Source organism: Carettochelys insculpta, chromosome 5 (genome assembly GCF_033958435.1).
Source record: "Carettochelys insculpta isolate YL-2023 chromosome 5, ASM3395843v1, whole genome shotgun sequence".
NCBI lineage: Eukaryota > Metazoa > Chordata > Testudines > Carettochelyidae > Carettochelys > Carettochelys insculpta.
Genome location: NC_134141.1, coordinates 94,330,168 through 94,351,099, shown reverse-complemented (window position 1 = coordinate 94,351,099; position 20,932 = coordinate 94,330,168). Strand labels below are relative to the sequence as shown.

The 20,932-nt window shown below is 40.7% G+C and overlaps 1 protein-coding gene across 6 annotated transcripts in view; it reads right to left on the bottom strand.

The window, feature by feature from the left end:
• PDE4D (phosphodiesterase 4D) overlaps positions 1–20,932 on the bottom strand; it is a 614,535-nt gene that overhangs the window by 22,730 nt on the left and 570,873 nt on the right. For all 6 annotated transcript variants that reach the window (XM_074995544.1, XM_074995546.1, XM_074995547.1 and 3 more), the window contains one exon: positions 3,106–3,199. In XM_074995544.1, the coding sequence (XP_074851645.1) occupies positions 3,106–3,199 (94 nt within the window). The remainder of the gene's footprint in view (positions 1–3,105; positions 3,200–20,932) is intronic.

Below are 20,932 nucleotides of genomic sequence, written 5' to 3'. Positions count from 1 at the left end.
TCGTAGCTAAATTTGACCCCATCATGTAGTACGTGTAATTTGGGTTATTTTTTCCAACATGCATTACCTTACACTTACCCACATTAAATTTCATTTGCCATTTTGCTGCCCAATCACTCAGTTTGCTGAGATCTTTTTGTAGTTCTTCACAATCCCTTTTGCTTTTGACTGTCCTGAACAACTTGGTGTCATCTGCAAACTTTGCCACCTCACTGCTTACCTCATTTTCTAGATCATTGATTACATGTTATGTGTGTCTGCCCAGGGACTACATAGTGACTAAAGTGTAATTTACCCACCCCTTGTATCCGGGGCAAGGCAAGCTATGATCTATAGTTGTTCCCATGTTCACTGCTCGTTATTGCTGTAACCCACCTCTGTGCTGCAGATGAATCATGTGTGTGTTTTATTTCTCATTCTATGCAATGTGGCTGTTATTGGTTGTTAACATTCGCTCAGTAGAACTTGTTAATCTGTTCTTATTTAAAAACAACAAACCCTTTTTCCTTCAAAAAAAACCACATAGGTGGGACTTGACTGTACTGTTCCATTATCATCTTCCTACCTGCTAATGCTGTGTCAGGGCTACCAAGCTCTCACCACCACAAGCTCTGTGACTGAAATTATTCTCTGAGCAGAAATCTGTTCAGATCCTGACTCAGTCATGTTTATCAGCCAGTCTCTCTATCTGTTGCTGGGAAATGCCAGAACACCACCATCATGTACTGAGAGATTCAATGAGATTTGTTTTTAACTAAATACTGTCATCAGACTAAAAGGCCTTTATGCAATAGCGCCTCAATTTTAACAGACCCCAATTTAACTGACTTTGGGAACAACGGACCTCAGAGTTCCCAAAGTCCACTTACCCGGGGCCCATAAAATCCTAAATACTGTTCCTCCAATGAACTTAACGCTGCAGAGCCACCGTGGCCTCGAGGATCTGCCGCCTCTTCCTCCAGAGCGGCCACGTGCTCCTCCCATCAGGGGTAGTGTGTGTGTGTGGGCAGATGTTACTCACATATGTGCCTCACCACTGGTAGAAGGAGCGTGTGGCACTCCATCAGTGGTGGCATCTCTTCCAGGTGGTGGTGGCTCTTGCTGCTGTGCATGGCAGAGCCTCCAGTCACGGCGGGACCCCCAACCCCGGCAGGGCCTTTGCTGCTTCATACGGCACAGCTTTTGCTGCTGCATGTGGTAGGACCCTTGCTGACGCAGCAGGGCCCCAACCACTGCAGGGCTCTCAGCAGTGGCAGACTCCCCACCACGGCAGGGCCGCCCCCAGCAGTGGCAGCAGGGTCCAGCAGCACCTCTTGTGGAAGTGAGTAGCAGACATTTGGTGGAGGGGTGGGGGAGCCTGGCAGGGGTGGGTAACAGTAAGCCTTCTGATTTAATGGATGTCCAGGTTTAACGGACATCACTCCCTCCTATTAGTCTGTTAAATTGAGGGTTTACAGTAGTATAATTTCTAACTTCTGTATTGGGTGCCAGGACAATTTTTAAATCTATCAAACAATTCACTATCTGGGCATGCACACTTTTTACATTGGGCTCCACTTTTCATGTCTGCAATTAGCAGAACACTCCAACCTGTCCAATGTAATCCACACCGACTGAAATTTCAGTTATGTTCCTATGAAAAAAATACCCTTTGGGCATACATAAGAAAATAAACATGTAGAATGAAAACACTTTATTAACCAGTATATAAATGTGACCACACAAACATAACAGTAACATATTTCAACATTTTTAATAAGATGGATGAGCCTGAGACCCAGCAGCAGTGCTGCATCCCCCATTTATGAAATTTCATGCCCCCCAAGGGGGCCTGCCCCCCAACTTTGTGCACCCCTGCACTATACCAATCCTCCTTCAATTATTTTTGTAACTGGCATGATTATTTCATATTGGCTATGTCTACACTTACTAAAAACTTAGAAATGGCTGTGCTAATGGTCAAATCGAAGAATACTAATGAGGCGCTGAAATGCATATTCAGCACCTAATTAGTATGTCGCCAGCTGCCGCACTTTGACAGTGCTGCGGTTCGCTCACCCAGGGCTCATCTACACTGGGGTACTTTTCAAAAGGACCCCACCAACATTGAAATCCCTTATTCCTATGAGCTCCCCCTTTCGAAGTGCCATGGCCGGCAGCACGCTAATGTGGTGCTGAATATGCATTTCAGCGCCTCATTAGTATTCTTCGATTTGACCATTATCATGGCTATTTTGAAGTTTTTAGTAAGTGTAGACATAGCTGTTAAGTATAACCGTGCATGGGAATACATAGAAACAGGACCTTAACCAGAATATTTTGCCACAGTGGTCAACAACTTGCTGAAACATATATGCAACAACATATACACGCAAGCTAATTTTATCAATTTGTAATGATTTCGCTAGCCAAACACACTTGAACTTCTTTAATCTGGCAGCCTTAGGAAATAGGCTGTGCCTGATTATGGAATTTTCTGGACCATAGGTGTTCGCCATAATGAAGGGGGAAAATGTCTATTGTTAAAAGCTTTTGTATGTACAAACCGTTATAAAATACTGTGCATGTATAATGTGTCATAATATAAATCCTTAATACACTGCACTTTAATTGTTATGGGGATGCAAGGTCTGGCCAGGGAGCAGGATGCAGGAGCGGAATGGAAGTGAAGGTAGAGCGTCTGGGAAGGAGGGTGTGTGAGGGAGATTGGAATGGAAAGCTTACCTGGCACCCCACTCCCGGAAGCACACAAGGCTCTGTGCCCACCCCTTGCTACTGCCAGGCATTGTCTGCCTTTGCTCTGATTGGCCGCGATTTGCGGCAGAGGAAAAACCTCCAGAGAAGAGCTTTGCTGCCATTCCCCCAGTGCTGCTTCCTTCTCCCCCTGCCAGGTGAGCCTGGAGGCCAGATCCAACCTGCAGCCTGCCTGGATCTGGTCTGTGATGCTCAGGAAGCCAGCTCTGGTGCTCCAACCATGCAGGGTCCAAGCCACAGGTGTTTTCGGATCACAGACTCCTGGATCAAGGAAGTTCAAGTGCACTGAACGGAGTAGCTTGTGAAATGCATAACTTCTAAAAAGACAAATCACTCCCATGATATTCTTACCTAAGAATGTGTTTGATATATATTCTGAGACCTGGTTGCCAGATCGGCTCATTTCAGATAAATGGGTCAATTCCCTGTTGAGCATTCTTTTAAACTGAAAAGAATAAAGGAAGAAAGCATGTTAATGGTCAAGAAGCTGTTAACTTGTTTATAATAAATAAATACATCATATTCAGCAGATACAGTAAACTGAGAGATGAACTGTGAAAGGAATAACTCAAAATAATATTCCTTTACCTTGGAACTTTTCCATGGTTAGAAGACTGACTTTAAAAATAGGTATTTCCCAAAGATTCAATGTCAAAGACACTGGAACCAGGCCATCTACTGAAAACCTTAACTGCAGGCATGTGAAATCATGAATATAACTATTTTTGCTATTTCAATCTTCTGAATTTTTAATTTGGAGAGAAATCACTAACAGATACATTCTGTGACAAAGTAACATACTTTACTTGTGCTAAAGAATGGGAAACCATCATTCATCATTTTTGACCAGTTCTCTACTATAGCTCTCCTTATCATAGTCATACTTTCACTCTTTCCATATGATTTATTCCTATACATGCTGCAATTTTTCAAAGGTTTTATAGTACCTTAGAATAAGCTCAAATATTTTTACAGGAATGAGCAAACATGTTAGATATAACAAAGTCTATCCACGTGGAAGTGGTTTTTGTTTTTTTTATTTTTAAGCAATGGAAAATAGGAATTACCCAGTGGACCCCATGATCCAGTGGTCCTGTATCATGTCTCTGACACAGGGTAACAGCAGAGACTTCAGAGAAATAACTCGTTTCCAAAGTTTCTTCTTTACTGCTCCCCCTGCAGCAGTTAGTGGTTGATGCAAACAAACACATTTTGCAATTGTTGCTGCAAAATGTAACTGATTATGGATGCATCTACACTAGGAACTAACTTTGAAGTTAGGCACTACATCAATGTAGCCAGCAGAGGGTCTACACACATTTTCCCTTACTTTGAAGTTAACTGTTCAACTTCCAAGTCCTCACTCTGTTCCCAGGAATAGAGTAATACCCTACTTCAAAGTTTAACTTTGAAGCAGGGTGTGTTTGGACACTCTACTTCAAAGTTGCTTACTTCGAAGTAAGCAACTTCAAAGTTATTTTTGTAGTGTAGACACAGCCTATGTCCCTCTTCTTGCATTATGAGGAACATTAATTAGTACTCAGAAATTTGTATTACTTATTCCAATATACATGAACATGAGTTTCTGAGCACTGAATTTCATTTATCATTGTGCTACCATTTCATTGTTTTGTTCGTTTTTTAAAACATCTCACTATATTCTCTAGTCATGACTAACTTAAATAATTTGTATCAATTAGTTACAAACATTTCCTATCTCACTTTCTTCACCTCCTTTTCTGTACTATCACAAAATTAAACAGTGCTGGCCCCAGAACATGTCCCTAAGGCATTCCAATGAAAACATTTTGGCATGCTGAAAATTGATAGTTAATCCTATTCTGTTTTCTATCATTTATCTGGAAAAGCAGGCTAAAAATATTAGTCCCACTGTGTGGTGTCATTGAAACCCTTTTTCCCAGCATGCTTTGTACAATGGTTGAATATTACTAAATATTCTACAACTGTATTGTAAGTAATTGACATTGTCATAGTACTACGGTAAATTTATCTATTTGAAAAATGTACCTTTGTAACAATCCGTTACCACCTCATTTGCAACCTCTACCACTTTAGTTATCATCTTGGCATATGATCAGCCCCAGATGCTCTCTCTAAAAAAACTAAATTCTCTCTTGGTCACAAACCAAATGTTCAATGATCTTGGAAATACTGCGCTGGAGCATACTATTAATCATTTCTAAAAATCAGAAACATATTACATGTGCAAAATTGTGAATTTTACAAAGTACATGGCTATACACAATTCCATAAGAAATCACTGAAATCACTAATTCACAACCATGCTGCTGCTATGTTTCAACATCAAAAAATTGTGACTTGGATGCCACACTCCAGAAGACCATAGGTGACAGGCCTGTTCTCTCCTACAGACAACCTCCCAACCTTATGAGGATTCTCACCCACAACCACAGTCTATACTGCAGGAACACCAGTCCTGCAACTTTTCCTTGCAACAGAGCCCACTGCCAGCTTTGTCCACATATATTTTCTGGAGATACCATCACTGGACCTAACCAGGTGATTCACAGAATCACAGGCACATTCTGATGTGCCTCAACTAACATCATATATGCCATCATGTGCCAACAATGCCCAGATGCTTTGTATATTGGACAGACTTCAAACTCTCTTAGACAAAGAATTAATGGGCACAAAACAGACATAAAAACATTCCTGATCCACAAATGTGCTAGCCGGCATTTTAATGGAGTGGGCTATTCTGTTAATGACTTAAGAGTTTGCGTGTTACTGAAGAGGAATTTTCACAACACTCTTGAAAGAGAAGCTGCTGAACTCTCTTTTATATTCAAATTCAACACACTAACACGTGATTTGAACCGGGACAGGAATTTTCTGGGACACTATAGGGGCTCATTTGAATACTCGGCTTAATCTAACTCTTGACTCCTGCACCCCCTTCTGCCCCTCTACTCTCTGATTTGCTCACCTTGATAATTTTTTTTCTGATTTGTCCACCTTGATTCCTGTTGTTGGTTATCTGTGCCTTAAATATTGAGTCTGTTCTGGTATGGCTATGGACTGAAGAAGTGGATCTGTCCCACAAAAGCTCACCTATTAAATTATTTTGTTAGTCTTTAAAGTGCTACTTGACTGCTTTTTTGTTTAAAAACCATAATGATTTTGTAAAAACTGAGGTGAGTTATTTGCCTTATGGTTTTTGAGCCTTCAGAGTGTACCAGGAGGGCTACAAACCCTTTTTTCTTTTAAAGCAAGCTGAGAAACCCTAACTCTAACACGAGTTTTGAGTCCAGAAAGTTTAAATAAAATACCAACCAGACAAAAATGTAAATAAAATTGCAAGAATTGGCAAGCTGTGGGTGTGTTTTATATGTTCTTGCACTAGACATCTTTACATTAACTTGAACCTAGTCTACATTTAAAATTTAGATCAACATAGCTATGTCACTCAGGGGCTGTGTCTACACTATCCCAAAACTTCGAAATGGCCATACATATTCAGTGCCTCATTACAATGTCAGTAGATAGGAATAGGGGGATTTCGAAGTTGGTGGGGTCCTTTTGAAAAGGACCCCCATCTGGATGAGCCATGCAGAGGCGAGCTGCGGCAATTTCGAAGTGCTGCAGCCGCCAGCATTCTAATGAGGTGCTGAATACGTAGTTCAGCTCTTCATTTGTAAACTTTGAAATGGCCATTTGCATGGCCATTTCGAAGTTTTGGGATAGTGTAGACATAGCCAGGGAGGGGAATGAAATATTCATACCTCTGAGCATCAAAGTTAACTAAACTTAAATGCTTGGTGTAGCTGTAGCAAGGTGGATAGAGGAATCCTGCTACTGATCTAGTTATGGCTAATCGGGGAGGTAGGTTACTACACTGATGGAGAAACCACTTATGTAGATCTAGGCAACATCTACACTACAAATGCTATGGAATCCTTCTGTCAGCACTGCAGCTGTAGATAACCTAAAAGGTCCTTTAGAACTACTCATACCCCTCGACTAATAGCTAAGGAAGTTTGAGGGCTGAAATGTACATGCTACATTTATTGAAGTCTCTAATATACATTTTTGTACCTAACTTTTGGCACCCAAATTTGAAAATTTTGATTAAACAGACTAGGAATTAGTCAGTTTATTCTAAAGAAATAGTACTTCCTTTGGCAGATTATTCCACAGCCTAATACATCTCAGCTTCAGGGTATTTATGACTAAATTCTCTCTTTAATAATGTACTTAACTTCAGTTACCTTTCACAACAGTTCCTTTACTTCCTATACCTACACAATTCTGTCTTCCATTTTTGCAAATGGAGCACAGCATTAATCATACTCTATCACCTAGAAAAGATTATCCTGGAATTCTGCTGACCATGAAAGCTGCTTAAAAAGTCTCTACTCTCTTAATAATTTCACAGTTAACAGACCTGATGTAGATCCTTGGTCTCTTTCCTGCCCATCATGTGCAGTCATTTGAAACAATATAATCTAATCTCAGCTGACACACAGTATAAAGCTCTACACATATATTGGTCAGTGTTTTCTACCTTCCTGACGGTGACAATTTTTATAATTAAATTTTATAATTAATTTTTTATAATTAAAATAAGACTGCTAACAATGCCAACCACAAAAACAAACACAAATGTCACTAAGGCAATATTTGGAATAAAACCCAGGATTTCACCTTGGCTTTCAATCAGACTAAAAGTACAAATCCTGAATCTCGTCTGCAGTTTACCTCCCAAACTCATGGTGTACACCCACTAATGCTTTTGATATGGTGTGCTAACTTAATTTTATAAACATCCTAACTGGACAATGGTTTCTAACATTGCTTTGGTTTTGGGTGACCAGATGTCCCAATACAATCAGGACTTTCTCCATATTTAACCCTTTGTCCTGTGTCCAGACTGTTGTGCAATTGGGATGCCCTTTGTTACGACATTCAGGTGGGGAGGCGAACAGCGGGCAGGTGAGTGGCAAGCAGAGGGGATGAAGTGAGTGATGAGGCAGAGACAGGTGGAAGGGGCTGAGGAGGCAAGTGGCAAGGCTGGTAGTGGGGTGGAGGAGGTTAGCAGTGAGTGGGTGCGGGGTGGGGAAAGACATGAGTGGCAAGCCTGCAGCAGTGAAAGAGGTGAGTGGCGAGCCAGTGGTGGGTGGGTGGGTTGGTGGGGGGACTGAGCCGGCAGCAAGCAGGACGCTGCGGAGATGAGCAGCAGGTGGAGGATTTAGGAGGGCCACAGAAAAGCTGTGGCAAGTGGGGAGTGAGGAGGAACACTGGGGAGGGGAGGAGACTGAGGGGGAAGGAGAAGGAACCTGAGGCAGGAGTGGAGCCTTGGTGGAGTCTGGTGGGGCCAATAGCACCCCAGAGTGTCCTGATATTTTACTGTTGTGATTTGGCACCCAGCCCGATTTTCTTTTTGAATGAAACATGACAGAGCAACATGACTTTATTAGCACTAATATGTATGCTCTGCTGAAGTCCTCCATAAAATTAGCCATTGAAATAAAATATGGTGTTAGCGAAAGAGAACCAAGATGCTTTTCTTATTAGGCAGGCACCACATGGGACACATAGATATTCATGTGTTTGAGCTTCTAACAGAGGAACAGGTTAGCAATGAAACAGTCCAAATTTGTTTTCGTAGTTGTATGCTGGTTTACTGCATTTTATTATTTTCTTATGTCCAATATTCTGTTTTTTCAAGGAACATTACTAAGAAATAAAAATAATAATACAAAAGGCACAACAATTCCACTTTCTCTTCTGCTGGATTCACTGGGCTTTCATTAACTTCAACTGGTACCAAGAATGCACATCGAAAGGCAAGCAGAATATGTTGCTCTGCAGGATTAGCTCACAGCATATTTGTTCATCCATGCACTATTGCTTTAGAATGAAACTGTACTTGGCACTCACATGGCCCACTGCAAGATCTATCCTTTGATAAGTTAGGTTTTTGCCGGGGCTGTGGGTCAGCGCAGTATACATTTCACAGCATGCTGATAAAAGACTCTCTCTGGCTGCGTCTACACTACCTCCCACCTTCGAAGGGAGCATGGTAAATAGGGTGTCGGGAGATTATTAATGAAGTGCTGCGGTGCCCTAATTCTCCCTCCCAGCAACTTTGAAGCAGCAAACTTTAAAGTGCCAGCTTGCATGTGGCTGCGGCCAACCTGCCGGTACTTCAAAGTCCCTGGGCTACTTCGAAGTCGCTTTACCCCTCAAAATTTTTAAAAATCAAAAATTATATACCAAACCTTCAGACTGTCAATGTCTATTCACTGAAGAATCCATATGCTAAGATAATCCCCATTGGGAATTCCCCATTGTAATGTGTCCAGTGGGTCAGGAACATGTATTTACACCTGGGGTGAGCAATGTCGGGGGTGGGCCCCCTCAAGGGAGCATGAAATTTCCACAGGGGGAGCAGCACAATCGCCTGCTGGGTCTCAGGCTCATCCATCTCGTTAAAAATGTTGAAATATGCTACTGTTTTTACGTATGTGTATTCACATTTATATACCAATTACTAAAGTTATTACATTCAACCTATTTATTTTCTTACACATGCTGAAAAGGCCTTTTTCATATGAAAATAACTGAAATTTCTGTCTGTTTGGATTACATTAGACAGGTGTGGGGGCTGCTTATTGCAGGGATGAAAAGTGGAGCCCAGCGAAAAATGTTTGCTCACCCCAATTTACATAATTGACACTGATGCCATATCAACAAGTTTCAATAACGCAATTACTGAAAAATTTCTAAAGACAGCAGAAACTCTGGCCTCAGTTCTCGTATGTTTCTGTTAGACCTCATTTCTTCTTTTTTACTATTACTATAGAAAAGTATTGCACAGACACTCTATTCAAATAATGCTAAATATCTACAAGCTTCAGGCCACAGAAGTGTTAGAATACAATGGCACACTTTATTTCGGACCATATTCTACAAAAACTTGTACATCTGCCTAACTTAAAGCATGTGCTAAGGCCTATAAATTTCAATGAGACTACTCAGATGCTTAAAGTGAAGCACATACAGAGGTATTTGCAGGGATGGAGCTTTTTTCTTAAATACTGTGGTTATCTCCAAAAAGCAGGTGGTCTTATGAATTGGGTTAGTCATTTCAATTTTTTGGTGCTTATGCCTAGAATACATATTCCAAATGTCACTGAATTTTCATTTGTATCTGTGTTTACTTTTTTAAGAATTTATTCAAACATTATTTGGTTAGATAAGATAAAATATAAACTGTATTTTTCTAATAGTCTGGGCAAAACACCTTGAATTGTTCTTTGGATAATTTCCTTCAGTGTTAATTTTCTCAACAGCCATACACATAACATTTCTCTGGGGTCATATTTACAATGGGTTGAACCTTGAATCTCAAGAATGGTAACTTAGTTCCAAGTAAATTTATGGTGGTTCAATTATTTAGCTTGTGTGTTTAATTTTACACCCATGATTTTTGGAAGTTAAAATTTAAAAGCATTCACATAGTTTTCGTGATAATCATGACCTCATCACAAAGCTTTAATAAACGGACTAGAGCAGCCCCCCCGCCCACCGTGGGAAGGGGATTGCTCTAACTCTGCAGAGCTGGGGGTTGCTCCAGCCATGCCAGAGTAGAACTGTTCGTGGAGGCCCCAGGGTGTGTGTATATGTGAGGTGGCTGGGGACGCTGCTCGAGCCCAGCTGTGTACAGGGGCTGCTCCGGCTGAGCCCATGGCTCACCTGAACCATTGCTGCTTTGGCCTGGTTGGAGTGTCCCCACTCACAGTGCACCCAGGGCCTCTGTGGACAGGGGCTGCTCTGGCTGTGCTGGAGTGCCCCACAACCTTTGCAGCACCATGGGCAGGAACACTCCAGCTGGGCCAGAGAAGTCCCTGGCATGCCATGTAGTGGTGGCAGCCCCTGTCTGTGGCAGGAGGGCTGATCCAGCTCAGCTGGGCTGAAGCAGCCTCCCCAGACAGTGTCCCCCACAACCTGTTTAATCGGTTAACTGGTTAAACATGGAGTTTAACCGGCTAACCAATTAAGTGGGATTTTACATCCCTACTGTGTATGCATTTAAATACACTGAATCCTGCCCACAAAATATGGGGGCCACCTACGCAGAAATTCTGCTGCAGCTCAAGGGCTGTATTAATGGCGGCAATCTTCTGCACCCTCGAGTAACAGCACAGAATTTGTGGCTTATGGAAACAAGGAGATTTTGGACACACTGGCCATAGCCCTTCCAGTCTCTCAGTCTCAGTGATCTCATGGGCAATGTCACTACAGCACACTGATTAAAACAACTAGAACTAGAATAAAAATAAATTAATTTTTACTGTGGTATATTTGTAAATCTTTACATTCTAAAAAACCCAAAAGATGTGAAAAAAGCTAATTAATATTGAGCAGCCCTACTGGCTAACTCCTAGCACTTAGCTGTGCGTTACAAATAAAAAAACTACTTTTCAACAGGAGTCGTGCCTGAATGAAGGTTTTAGGTTGAGCCCACAGTATTAATAAACCTCAAGGTCATGTTTAAGCTTTTATATTCAAGCTAAAAGGATATATATTGTACTATGTATTGTACACATCTCAGCTTTGAAACAAATGACATTTATTGGTACACAGAACGATGCTGCTCATGGTAAATCATAGAGGAATATTCCATAGGGACAAGCAAAATCTCAATCTCTCAAAAATATTGTAAGAAAATATGATGCACTGTCCAAAGCATACAGAAATAGGTAAAGCAATTAGCCAATAACAGATTTAAATGTGTTATGGTTCACTGTATCCAAGACATCCTTTTTTCCTTTAGAATTTCGGAAATGTTCTAAGTTCTATGCATAGGTATTGTCAGAAGATTAAATCTTTACACTTGCAAGATTTTCCTAAAATACACACATTATGAAAAGTATTTATAAATAAAATAAAATTTTGTTCAAAAATTTATTGAGCTTCTTAGCTAAAACCATTGTCTATAACAATGAATGACTGTACGATGCACAGAAGGCATATTTAATCATGTCTAAACAGCTAATGCTGTTGTATTGCCTGCGAAAATCCAATTAGCAACAGATCAACCACTTCAAAGACTTCAGCAGAGAGATGGAAAACTGGTTAAACACCTGTATTTTTGAAAAAGGAGCAATGCAAGTAACAGTAATTGTCTAAGAAATATTTCTGAAAGATTTTGTTAAATGACTAACATTTAGATGTATTCAGGAGAATGGTAAATAATTTCAGTTTTGTTTTGATAAATGATAAGAGATTCCAGCTAACTGGCATAATGGAAATCATTCTTTTTACAGGTGACTGAACAAAATATTTGAGAATATACTGCATTAGCAGAGCATGGATGCAGTGACGTAATAGGGGTTTTCCATTTCTCATTTTAAGATTCTAGGACAAAGCTGTGATCCTCTTAGTATTAATACAACGGAGTACTAAAAAAAAAAAACAACCTATCCTAGGCAAAAGTAATGTCTGTATTGCATTTAGCAAAATAATTTACATCCTGCATTGGATATTTTAGTTTAGAATGAATACACAGTAAGATTTTTATTTAAGACATCATAATCTGCATGTTAACTGTCTCACGATGAAGCCTATATTTTAAAACATACTCTAAGGAACAAAGCTGTCAAGGCAATCCAGATTTTTTTTACATCCATCATGCTGCCACAAGGCTAGAAGACAAAGCCCAAATATGATTTTTAGTTAGTTGATTTTGAGCTGTGTGCTAATTAGCATACTGGTTTAATTAATCAATGCAAAGCTTTTCATAAGAGAGAATCTGATTTAAATTTTATTTGCTAGCAGTGGTAGGGGTTATAACAAGCTCATTTGAAGTGGCTTAACATTCAACATAGTTCAATACTAAGAGGAGACAATTTTCAGTCTCTGTGCTTTAAAGGTTCACCTTAATCTATATGCTCTCACAGATACAGACATAAACAGAAAACTCTACTTAAATATAGCATTCATAATTTCAGTAATTCAGCTAATAAAAACCAATATGAATCATACATTCACCCATTATTGTCAACCTAATCACTTTGCTCACACATTCCTTGGCATATGGCAGAGTATTTTAACTCTACTTTCTGGAACAGCTTTTTCCTATCTGAAAAAGAGTTCTTTTGTAAAATGGTTCTGTTAAAATACTTAAAAAATAACTCTGCTGACTTTCTTTTAACTTTACATAGGCAGCTACACGATGTGTTTGGTTTAAAAAAGAATATATTTATCACCTACTTCTTGTTTTATATTAATCATTTGAAAATATACAAATATAGCATCTGGGAAAGAATGTATATTCAGTGTGGTATACTATTATATCTCAAAGGAGGATCTCTTTCCTGATTCTAATTTGCACAATAATTAGATTACCCACCGCCATGCTGCCCACAAACATTATTCATACACTGTAAATCAAAGTTCTTAGAAGATAAAACCAAAATCCTACCTTAATGTAGCCCCAAGAAACTGATAGTAAATAGTTTGCTTCAGGCATTTTTGATTTTTTTATACTATCAGTTTATATAAAAATATTTAGTTCTTCTCTATCTGATATTACAAAAGACTCTCCAGAAGAAAGGCTGTTATTATTATTGTTTAGTTATTTTTTCTCATCTGAAGGTTTTCTGCAATTAGGCAGATAGTAGGCATTTGGACATGAAATCCAATTGTGCCGTCTTCTGAATGTATAAATGCCATTTGTAAAACTCCAGACATTCAAGGACTATCTTGAAGAGACAGATTGGATGAGTTGAAGAAATATCTAAAGAGCAAGGGATCTGCATATTTCCTGAACACCAGGACTTAAATGAATAATGTATGTCAAGATGCTCAGCTGCTGGAAAGGCTGGTTCTATCAACAGCTACCAAATAAGGAGCTAAGGGGAAAGTCACAAACTGTGTCAAGTAATCCCTCCCACAAACCCCAACTAAGAGCCAACCACGTTTCATCCTAAAATATATTGATGCAGGGGATAAAGACATGTTGTATGCTTATTTCTCATTGGTTAACTTGGGTGAATCTCCTGGGAACAGAATTTTTCTTTTCATTGCTAAACTATATTTAATTATGGCATCTCTACCTTCAGCATTAGGTCCAGACAAAAACAAACAAACAAACAACAAAACCAAAAGCAAAAACCCACCCCTAAAAACATTGATTAGCTTAACATAGGTGGATTTTTTTAAATCATCAGTAACATTTGCCAGCTCTGTTCAAAGAGAACACCGAATCCAGGCTCTTTAACTTTGTGAGAAAGGAACAGATCTGAGTTTTATGTGAAACAAAATCCAGAAGAAAAAAGAATTTAGCAGAGAAAATGGCTTTTTCTTTTGACGTCATCTGAATTTAAAAAACAGATCAATCTCTGCTTGGCCACAGATCGGTCTGCTAAATCAAAACATTCTGCTAGTTCAGCAGACAAAAAAATCACCTATTTTTATAAGCCAACCTACACGCTTACAGTTTTGTATACATGTAAAGATTCCGTGCAGAAAACAGAACAAAAGCAATGTAATTATAAAATTATTGCTGTAGTTTTGCAACTTTTCATTCTAGTGCCATACAAGATTAATATAATTTATTACAGGTATATCTCACTGAAAAGTAATTAGTTAAAAGTGATGCATGTCAATGAGCTGACTCAGAGCTCTAGGTGAAATATCCTTGAATCTGCCACCCAACATAAAATTAAAATTCAGAAAGCTGAGTTGTACCAGTTGGTGCAAAGCTTGCGTACTGCTGTGACAAGTTTCAGAGCCTTTGTTGCATCACAAGAAGGGCCAATTTTCTAATATGACAATGGGGATGTGCTTAAAGACGAGATGAATGAGATACAGCATTCAATCTCAGCCCATATTGCTGATTCACTGGAAGAGGCTGACTGGCAACAGTCATGAGGAAGCTTTTGTCTGCTGTGGTTTTTACCCCACTGAGTGATGATGCTAGAAAGCAATGTAAGCAGTGACATGTGCTTGAAATGGAATCAACGCCCCCCCAAAATCAATAAAAAAATGAAATTAACAGTTCCCCCCCCCAACAACCTCAGGAGACCTGGAATGTAACAGAAATGAAGCAAGCACGTACAGCTATCATATACCTCTGGCAATGTACAGTATTTGATAAGGGTTACATTATAAAATTTATTTTTGTTGTATACTTCAGAAATTTAACAAGATTTGAGTGAACATATTTCTGAAAAATACTCTCTTACACACAGAGAGACACAATTCAGCGTACCTCACTCTTCTGTGGTTATACAGGGAAAATGTCCATAAAATATTTTCTTTTTGGAAACATAGGCTGGCTACTACAACCTCAGCAGACTATTAAAATGGCTCCAAAAACACACCTGAGGTAAAAAGCTACTGTACAAACCACTGGCATTATGCACAGCTAACCTATCATATAGCATAGTTAATGATAGACTTGAGAAGTGCTTTTTATTTAGCATGAAAGTGGCTGGCAACATATGTTGTGTTGTTTTCCTGCCCCTAGTAGCTTCTGCAGATGTGCACTGCTGCCACCTGCTACCAAAGTTACAAATTACACATTTTTTTTCTGATTTTTCAAATTAAATATGGTGAAAATGACATAACAAAATATTGGTCTTAAAAGTTACAGAAGACGGTTAATAAATAAACACCAGACCCCATTTCCTGCAAAAATTCTGTTTGCATTAAAGGGGCACAGGTTATTGCCCTGGGATTTGCAATTGTGACACTCTATTTCCAGCAAATACCTACCCTGCTTGTGTGGCACATCTGTGGCACTATTTCATTTTGGGGGCTATGCAGAATGTTCTTTGAAATCTGGTGATGTGGAAGGGGTTGAGAGCAGGCAGGCCAAGGGTGGAAAATACAGTGCGAAGGGATCGCGTTTTCCTTCATCAGCTCCATAGGCATTGCTGAGAAGACTTTAATAGAGTCAGAGGCTCTCCAATCTGACCCCTTTTAACAGAGTCTGTGGGACAACTATGGATGTTTAACACCAAGGAAAGGATCTTAGGGTCCACAGTGTCAGCAGGAAATTCCCTGCCCCTTAACCACTGTTGAAGGTGTGACTGGTGATCTAAATCATAACACGGAACACGCTATATTAACAGCCAACATATATTTCAGTGTATATGGGATTAAGCCTGTATATATAAAGCTCTCATTGCAGTGGCTTGTAGGAATGAACATTACATTAAAACCCTGACTTACGCACTGGATGAGCTCCTGGGCAATTGTCCGTAAGTCAAATTTTGCGCTAGTTGAGAGGAGGTTAGAACTCCCACCAGCGCCAGCCCTGAGAAGCCACGGAATGCCCAGCAGCAACAGGGGCTCGCCAGACCAGCAGCGCTCTGCCACCAACTCCACCCCTGCGGGAGCCACCTGGCCGCAGGGAACCCCAGCAGCAAAGCAGCTGTGAGCCAGCCAGGCGGTGCAGCCCTCTGCCTGCCAGTTCTAGTCCACGGCTCCCCCACCTAGGGGAGCCAGGGGTTGGAGCTGGTGGGCAGAGTGCTGCACCACCTGGGTGGCTTGCAGCTGCTTTGATGCCAGGGATTCCCCCCAGACATGGCAGCTCCTTGGGCTAAAGCTGCAGCGGAGGGCTCTGCTCCAGGCCAGCTCTCAGGCCCCACTGCTGCCAGGAATCCTAGGAGCATGTATATACACAAATGACATGCATCCAGGGCTTCCTTTTAAATTCACTTGTTAATTTCGACTTCCTTTAATTCAGGAAACGTGTAAGTCAAAATTGTGTAACTGGGGGTTTTACTGTACAAAGGTAAGTGTGCCAGTGTGCTTATTTAGCTATGCTAAGTCTGGTTTAAGAGTTAGCTTAAGCAAGTCTTTAAATACAATATGATGTTTTTGTTTCAGCATCTTTTTTGAAAATACAAAAGCTGCTTCAGGGAAGGAATATTTTTAAAGAGCTCCTACTCTATGTGAAGATACTGTATTTTAATTAATATTATTTCCCGGTTAATATATGAAGGGAGGACACATCTACTTTAAAATTATAATTTGGAGTTTGTCTACGCTTAAAATGCTATAGCAGTGTGCTTCAGTGTAGAATGCTGAAGGATCCTCCTGTCAGAATAGGTAATTCACCTCCTCAAGAGGCAGTAGCCAGTTTAACAGAAGAATTCTTGTCTGTATGGGGACTTGGGTCAGCTTAACTACACTGCTCAGAGGTGTGAATTTTTCATGTCCCTGGTTGACACAGTTAAACTGATCCAATTTTCTAGTGCAGACCAGGCCTTAACGAAGAATAAAATCATATTTATTATCTAGAGTGTGTTAAGTTCCTGTGGTGAGGTTTGTCAGTTCATGCACGATTTTATGCTAGGTTCATGCTAGGTTTTTTAAGAAGATGTTTTACAGAAATTTTGTAAACTATATGAATAGTTTGCTGAGTGAAATTCTTGTAATATGCAAAAGGCTGGCAATCTTTACTGCTCTTGGCACTGAGTGTTACCTATTTCACTACAGATTCTGCCTCCCTGGCCCAGCATCCTTGAGACCTGAGCAGTCCTGGACCAGGCATTTTCCCGGACCAGGGGAGGTCACTCCCTGCTGGTCTCCAGTCCCACTCCCAGGTTCCCTTCCAAGCTGCCAACCACATCATGGCCTTGGCCCCTGCTCTGGTTCCTGCTTCCCAGCCCTGCCTTGGGCCAGTACTCCCCAGCCCTGTCTGTGGCTCCCCAGCTCCAGGCCCAGTTCCCCAACCCTGCTGCGTTTCTCCCACCCCAGCTGCAAATCCCCAGCCCTCTTGCAGGCTGCAGCTCTCTGACTTTTGCAATGAGCCACAGCACCCCAGTCCTGGACTGCCATGCCTCAGGCATGGCTGCAGTCCCCCAACATCCTGATCCTGCTGCAGGGCACCACTCTCTGATGGGAACAAAGAGTGGCAGACTGTGGCTAGGGCCAGAGAGCAGTGCACCACAGCAGAGACAGAGAGGCGTGGCCAGCAGCCAGGAATATGGAAGAGGTGGTCCGTAGTGTGGCTTGGGAGCAATGGCCGGATGCTGCTGTCCCCATCTCCCAGCCTCCAACTTTCAGGGCTCCATGGCTCTCTGGTCCACCAATGTCCATGGTCATGCCAGACCATGGATGTTGCCAGACCAAAGAGTCACAGACTGTAGAGGTTCAACATCTAGACTACGTCTGCACTACAGCAATCCTTTGAAAGAAGTTCTTACAGAAGATCCCTTCTGAAAACACTTCCTTCAAAAAAGCATGTCCACACCCAATAGAAGTGAAAAACTGATCTGTTCTCTTGAGAGAGAGTGGCCACGCAGCCCCCTCTCTCTTTTGACAGAATGGACCAGGGATCAAAATATCCAGTGCCATGAGGACTGCTCTTTTGAAAAAAGGGCTTCTGGGGCATCTACACATGTTTTTTGCCTGAAAGATTCATTCAAAAAAAGGTGCTCTTCCTCCTCTGGGAGAGGAACACAGCCTCTGGAAAAAGTGCCGCGTTCTTCCAATTTAATTTCAAAAGAACACATTTTGTGTGTGGACGCTCACTGAGTTTTTTCAAAAGAGGTCCAGCTTTTTTGAAAAAACTTGTTAATGCAGATGCAGTTGTAGTGATTTAGACTTAATACAGATGCAGTTATAGTGATTTAGACTGTTGATAACTAATTCACACACCATGGAATACATCTATAATTTGCTTTAGGACCATCACACTTCCTAAAAGGAACTTGCAATTCACCAAATATATGTCATTATCATCATTTCACTTGTGATACCAATGTATCACCTGACCTTTGGCTGGGAGTTAAAAATTGTTGACCACCTCACAACTTTAAAGCTGGAAAATTCACACATATGACTCGTTTACAGTAATCCTTCTGGCTGATTTTCATTTTCAGTTCCCAAAGTTGGAATGAGTCATTAATGGATCACAGGAGATTATGGATGACTAGAGCATTTCAGTAAATAGCAGTTATACACTATAACCACCTAAGATAAAATGGGACAAGGGTAAAACAAACTGGAAAACAGTATAAATTCAGGGACTCAAATGTTGCTCTTAAGGAACTTAAGTATAAAATAGAATATTCCAAGGCTTCTGTTCTCCAAATAATGAGTATCATAAATCAGAATGATAAAATTGTTAACCATGATGCTAAGAAAGCAGAAGTGTTCAATACATATTTCTGTTCTGTATTTAAGAATCAGTATGATTTTCTTGTATCACGTAAGGATGATGATGGGCAATTTGCATCTCTCTAATCTGGAACCCTCTCATCCATCAAACTCCATAATCTGGCACAATTTTAGTTAGCCAGATGACCACTTATCTTGGGTGTGGCCAAGTTTCCTGCGGTCCCATAAAGCTTGTTTACAGACACCTGTCCTGGCTCCGAGTGTTCTGTGCTATTATTTAGCTATAATTTACCCCTAAATGTCTTTTAAGAGCCCAGTAATGAGTGGAAGTGTTGGTAACGTGCTGGAAAACATTGACCTCCCATTATCTGGAAAATTTTCTCGTCCACCACTGGTCAGGTCCCAAGGGTGCTGGATGAAAGAGGTTCAACCTGTACTTTCCAGACCATTAGTAACTAAGGAACTTGTTAAACAACATATACTAGCGATACTGGGACAAATATTTTTAAATTTACAGGACTGGCTATGTTGCACCCAAGAGCCGTAAAAGAGCTGGATGAAAAAGATCTCCGGTTGCTGCTGTTAAATTTTTTAATAAATCTTGGAATACCAAGGAAATTCTAGGACACTAGAAGAATGGTAGTATGCCAATACTCAAAAAAAGGAAAATGAGAAGACCCAGGTAACTAAAAGCCAGCTTAGCCTGACATCAGTCAAAAATGAATTAATGGAAAAGCTGATGAGATTCAATTAAAAAGGAACTGAGGACTGTTATTTCAATTAATGCTACTCAACATGGTTTTATGGAAAACTGGTCCTGTCTTACAAACCTGATTTCATTCTTTGAGCTTATAAAAGTTGGCTCATAAAGATAACAGTGTAGATACAATGTACTTGGACTTGATATCAGGAGTTTGACTTAGTAACACATGACCCACTGATAAAAAATTAGAACTATAAAATACAAAAAGCACATTAAATATATTAATCAACAAATTGACTGATCTCCAAATATAGATGTTAATGGGAAATAATCATCACATGGTGGTATTTTTAGTTGTATTCTGGAGGGACCAGTACTAAGCCTGACACTGCTCAACATTATCATTAATGATAAATATAAATCACTGTTGCTAAAATCTGCAGATGACACAAATACTGACAGAATAGTAAATGATGGTGATGACAGAGCAATTACAAAGAGCAATCTGGATTGCTTGGTCAGCTGAGCCTATCTGAACAAAAAGAATTTTAATACAACCACCAAATGTATCTCAGAACAAGTAATGCAGGCTGTCCTACAGAATGGGGGACTGTGGCCTGGAAAGCAGTGACTTTGAAATGATTCAGGGGTTGTGACAGGGTCAGGCCAGAATACTAGCTTAGAAGTGGAGAGGGGCAACATTAAATAAGCAGTGACAGCCTGGCTAATTAGCAGAGGGATACTTCAGCCCACCGAGGGACAGATGACCTGGGGAAGCAACAGAAAAGGGGCTGCTACAAATGAATTAGGGGCAACCGAGCTCACTTGAGGCAGCCACAGGACTGGTTAAAGAGCCGCTCTTGCTGTGAGAAGAGAAGGAGAGTGAAAGAGGAATCTGGAGGAAGGTGAGAACAGAGATGGTTCGGCAAATGCTAATGAAGCACTGACATGAATATGCAATGCTTCATTAGCATAATGGTAGTCGTATGTGATTCAAAAGTGCCACTTTCAGAACACACTCAGCCAGTGTAGATGGGGGCCTTTCTAAAGGACCCCGACTTCAAAAGCCCCTTCTTCCTAAAGCCAAATAGGAAGAAGGGGCTTTCAAAGTCAGGAGGGTCCATATGAAAGGCCCCCATCTACATGGGCAGTGTGAATTCCGCAAGCGGCACCTTTGAATTGTGCGTGGCTGCTATTATGCTAATGCGACATTGCATAATCATGTCAGTTCCTCATTAGCATCTTCTGAAATGCCTCATTAGTATGCCCCTTCCAAAAGGAGGGGGCAAGTGTAGATGTAGCTAAGGAGTGTACGGACTCCCCTCCCCTAGGCACCTAGGGGGCACC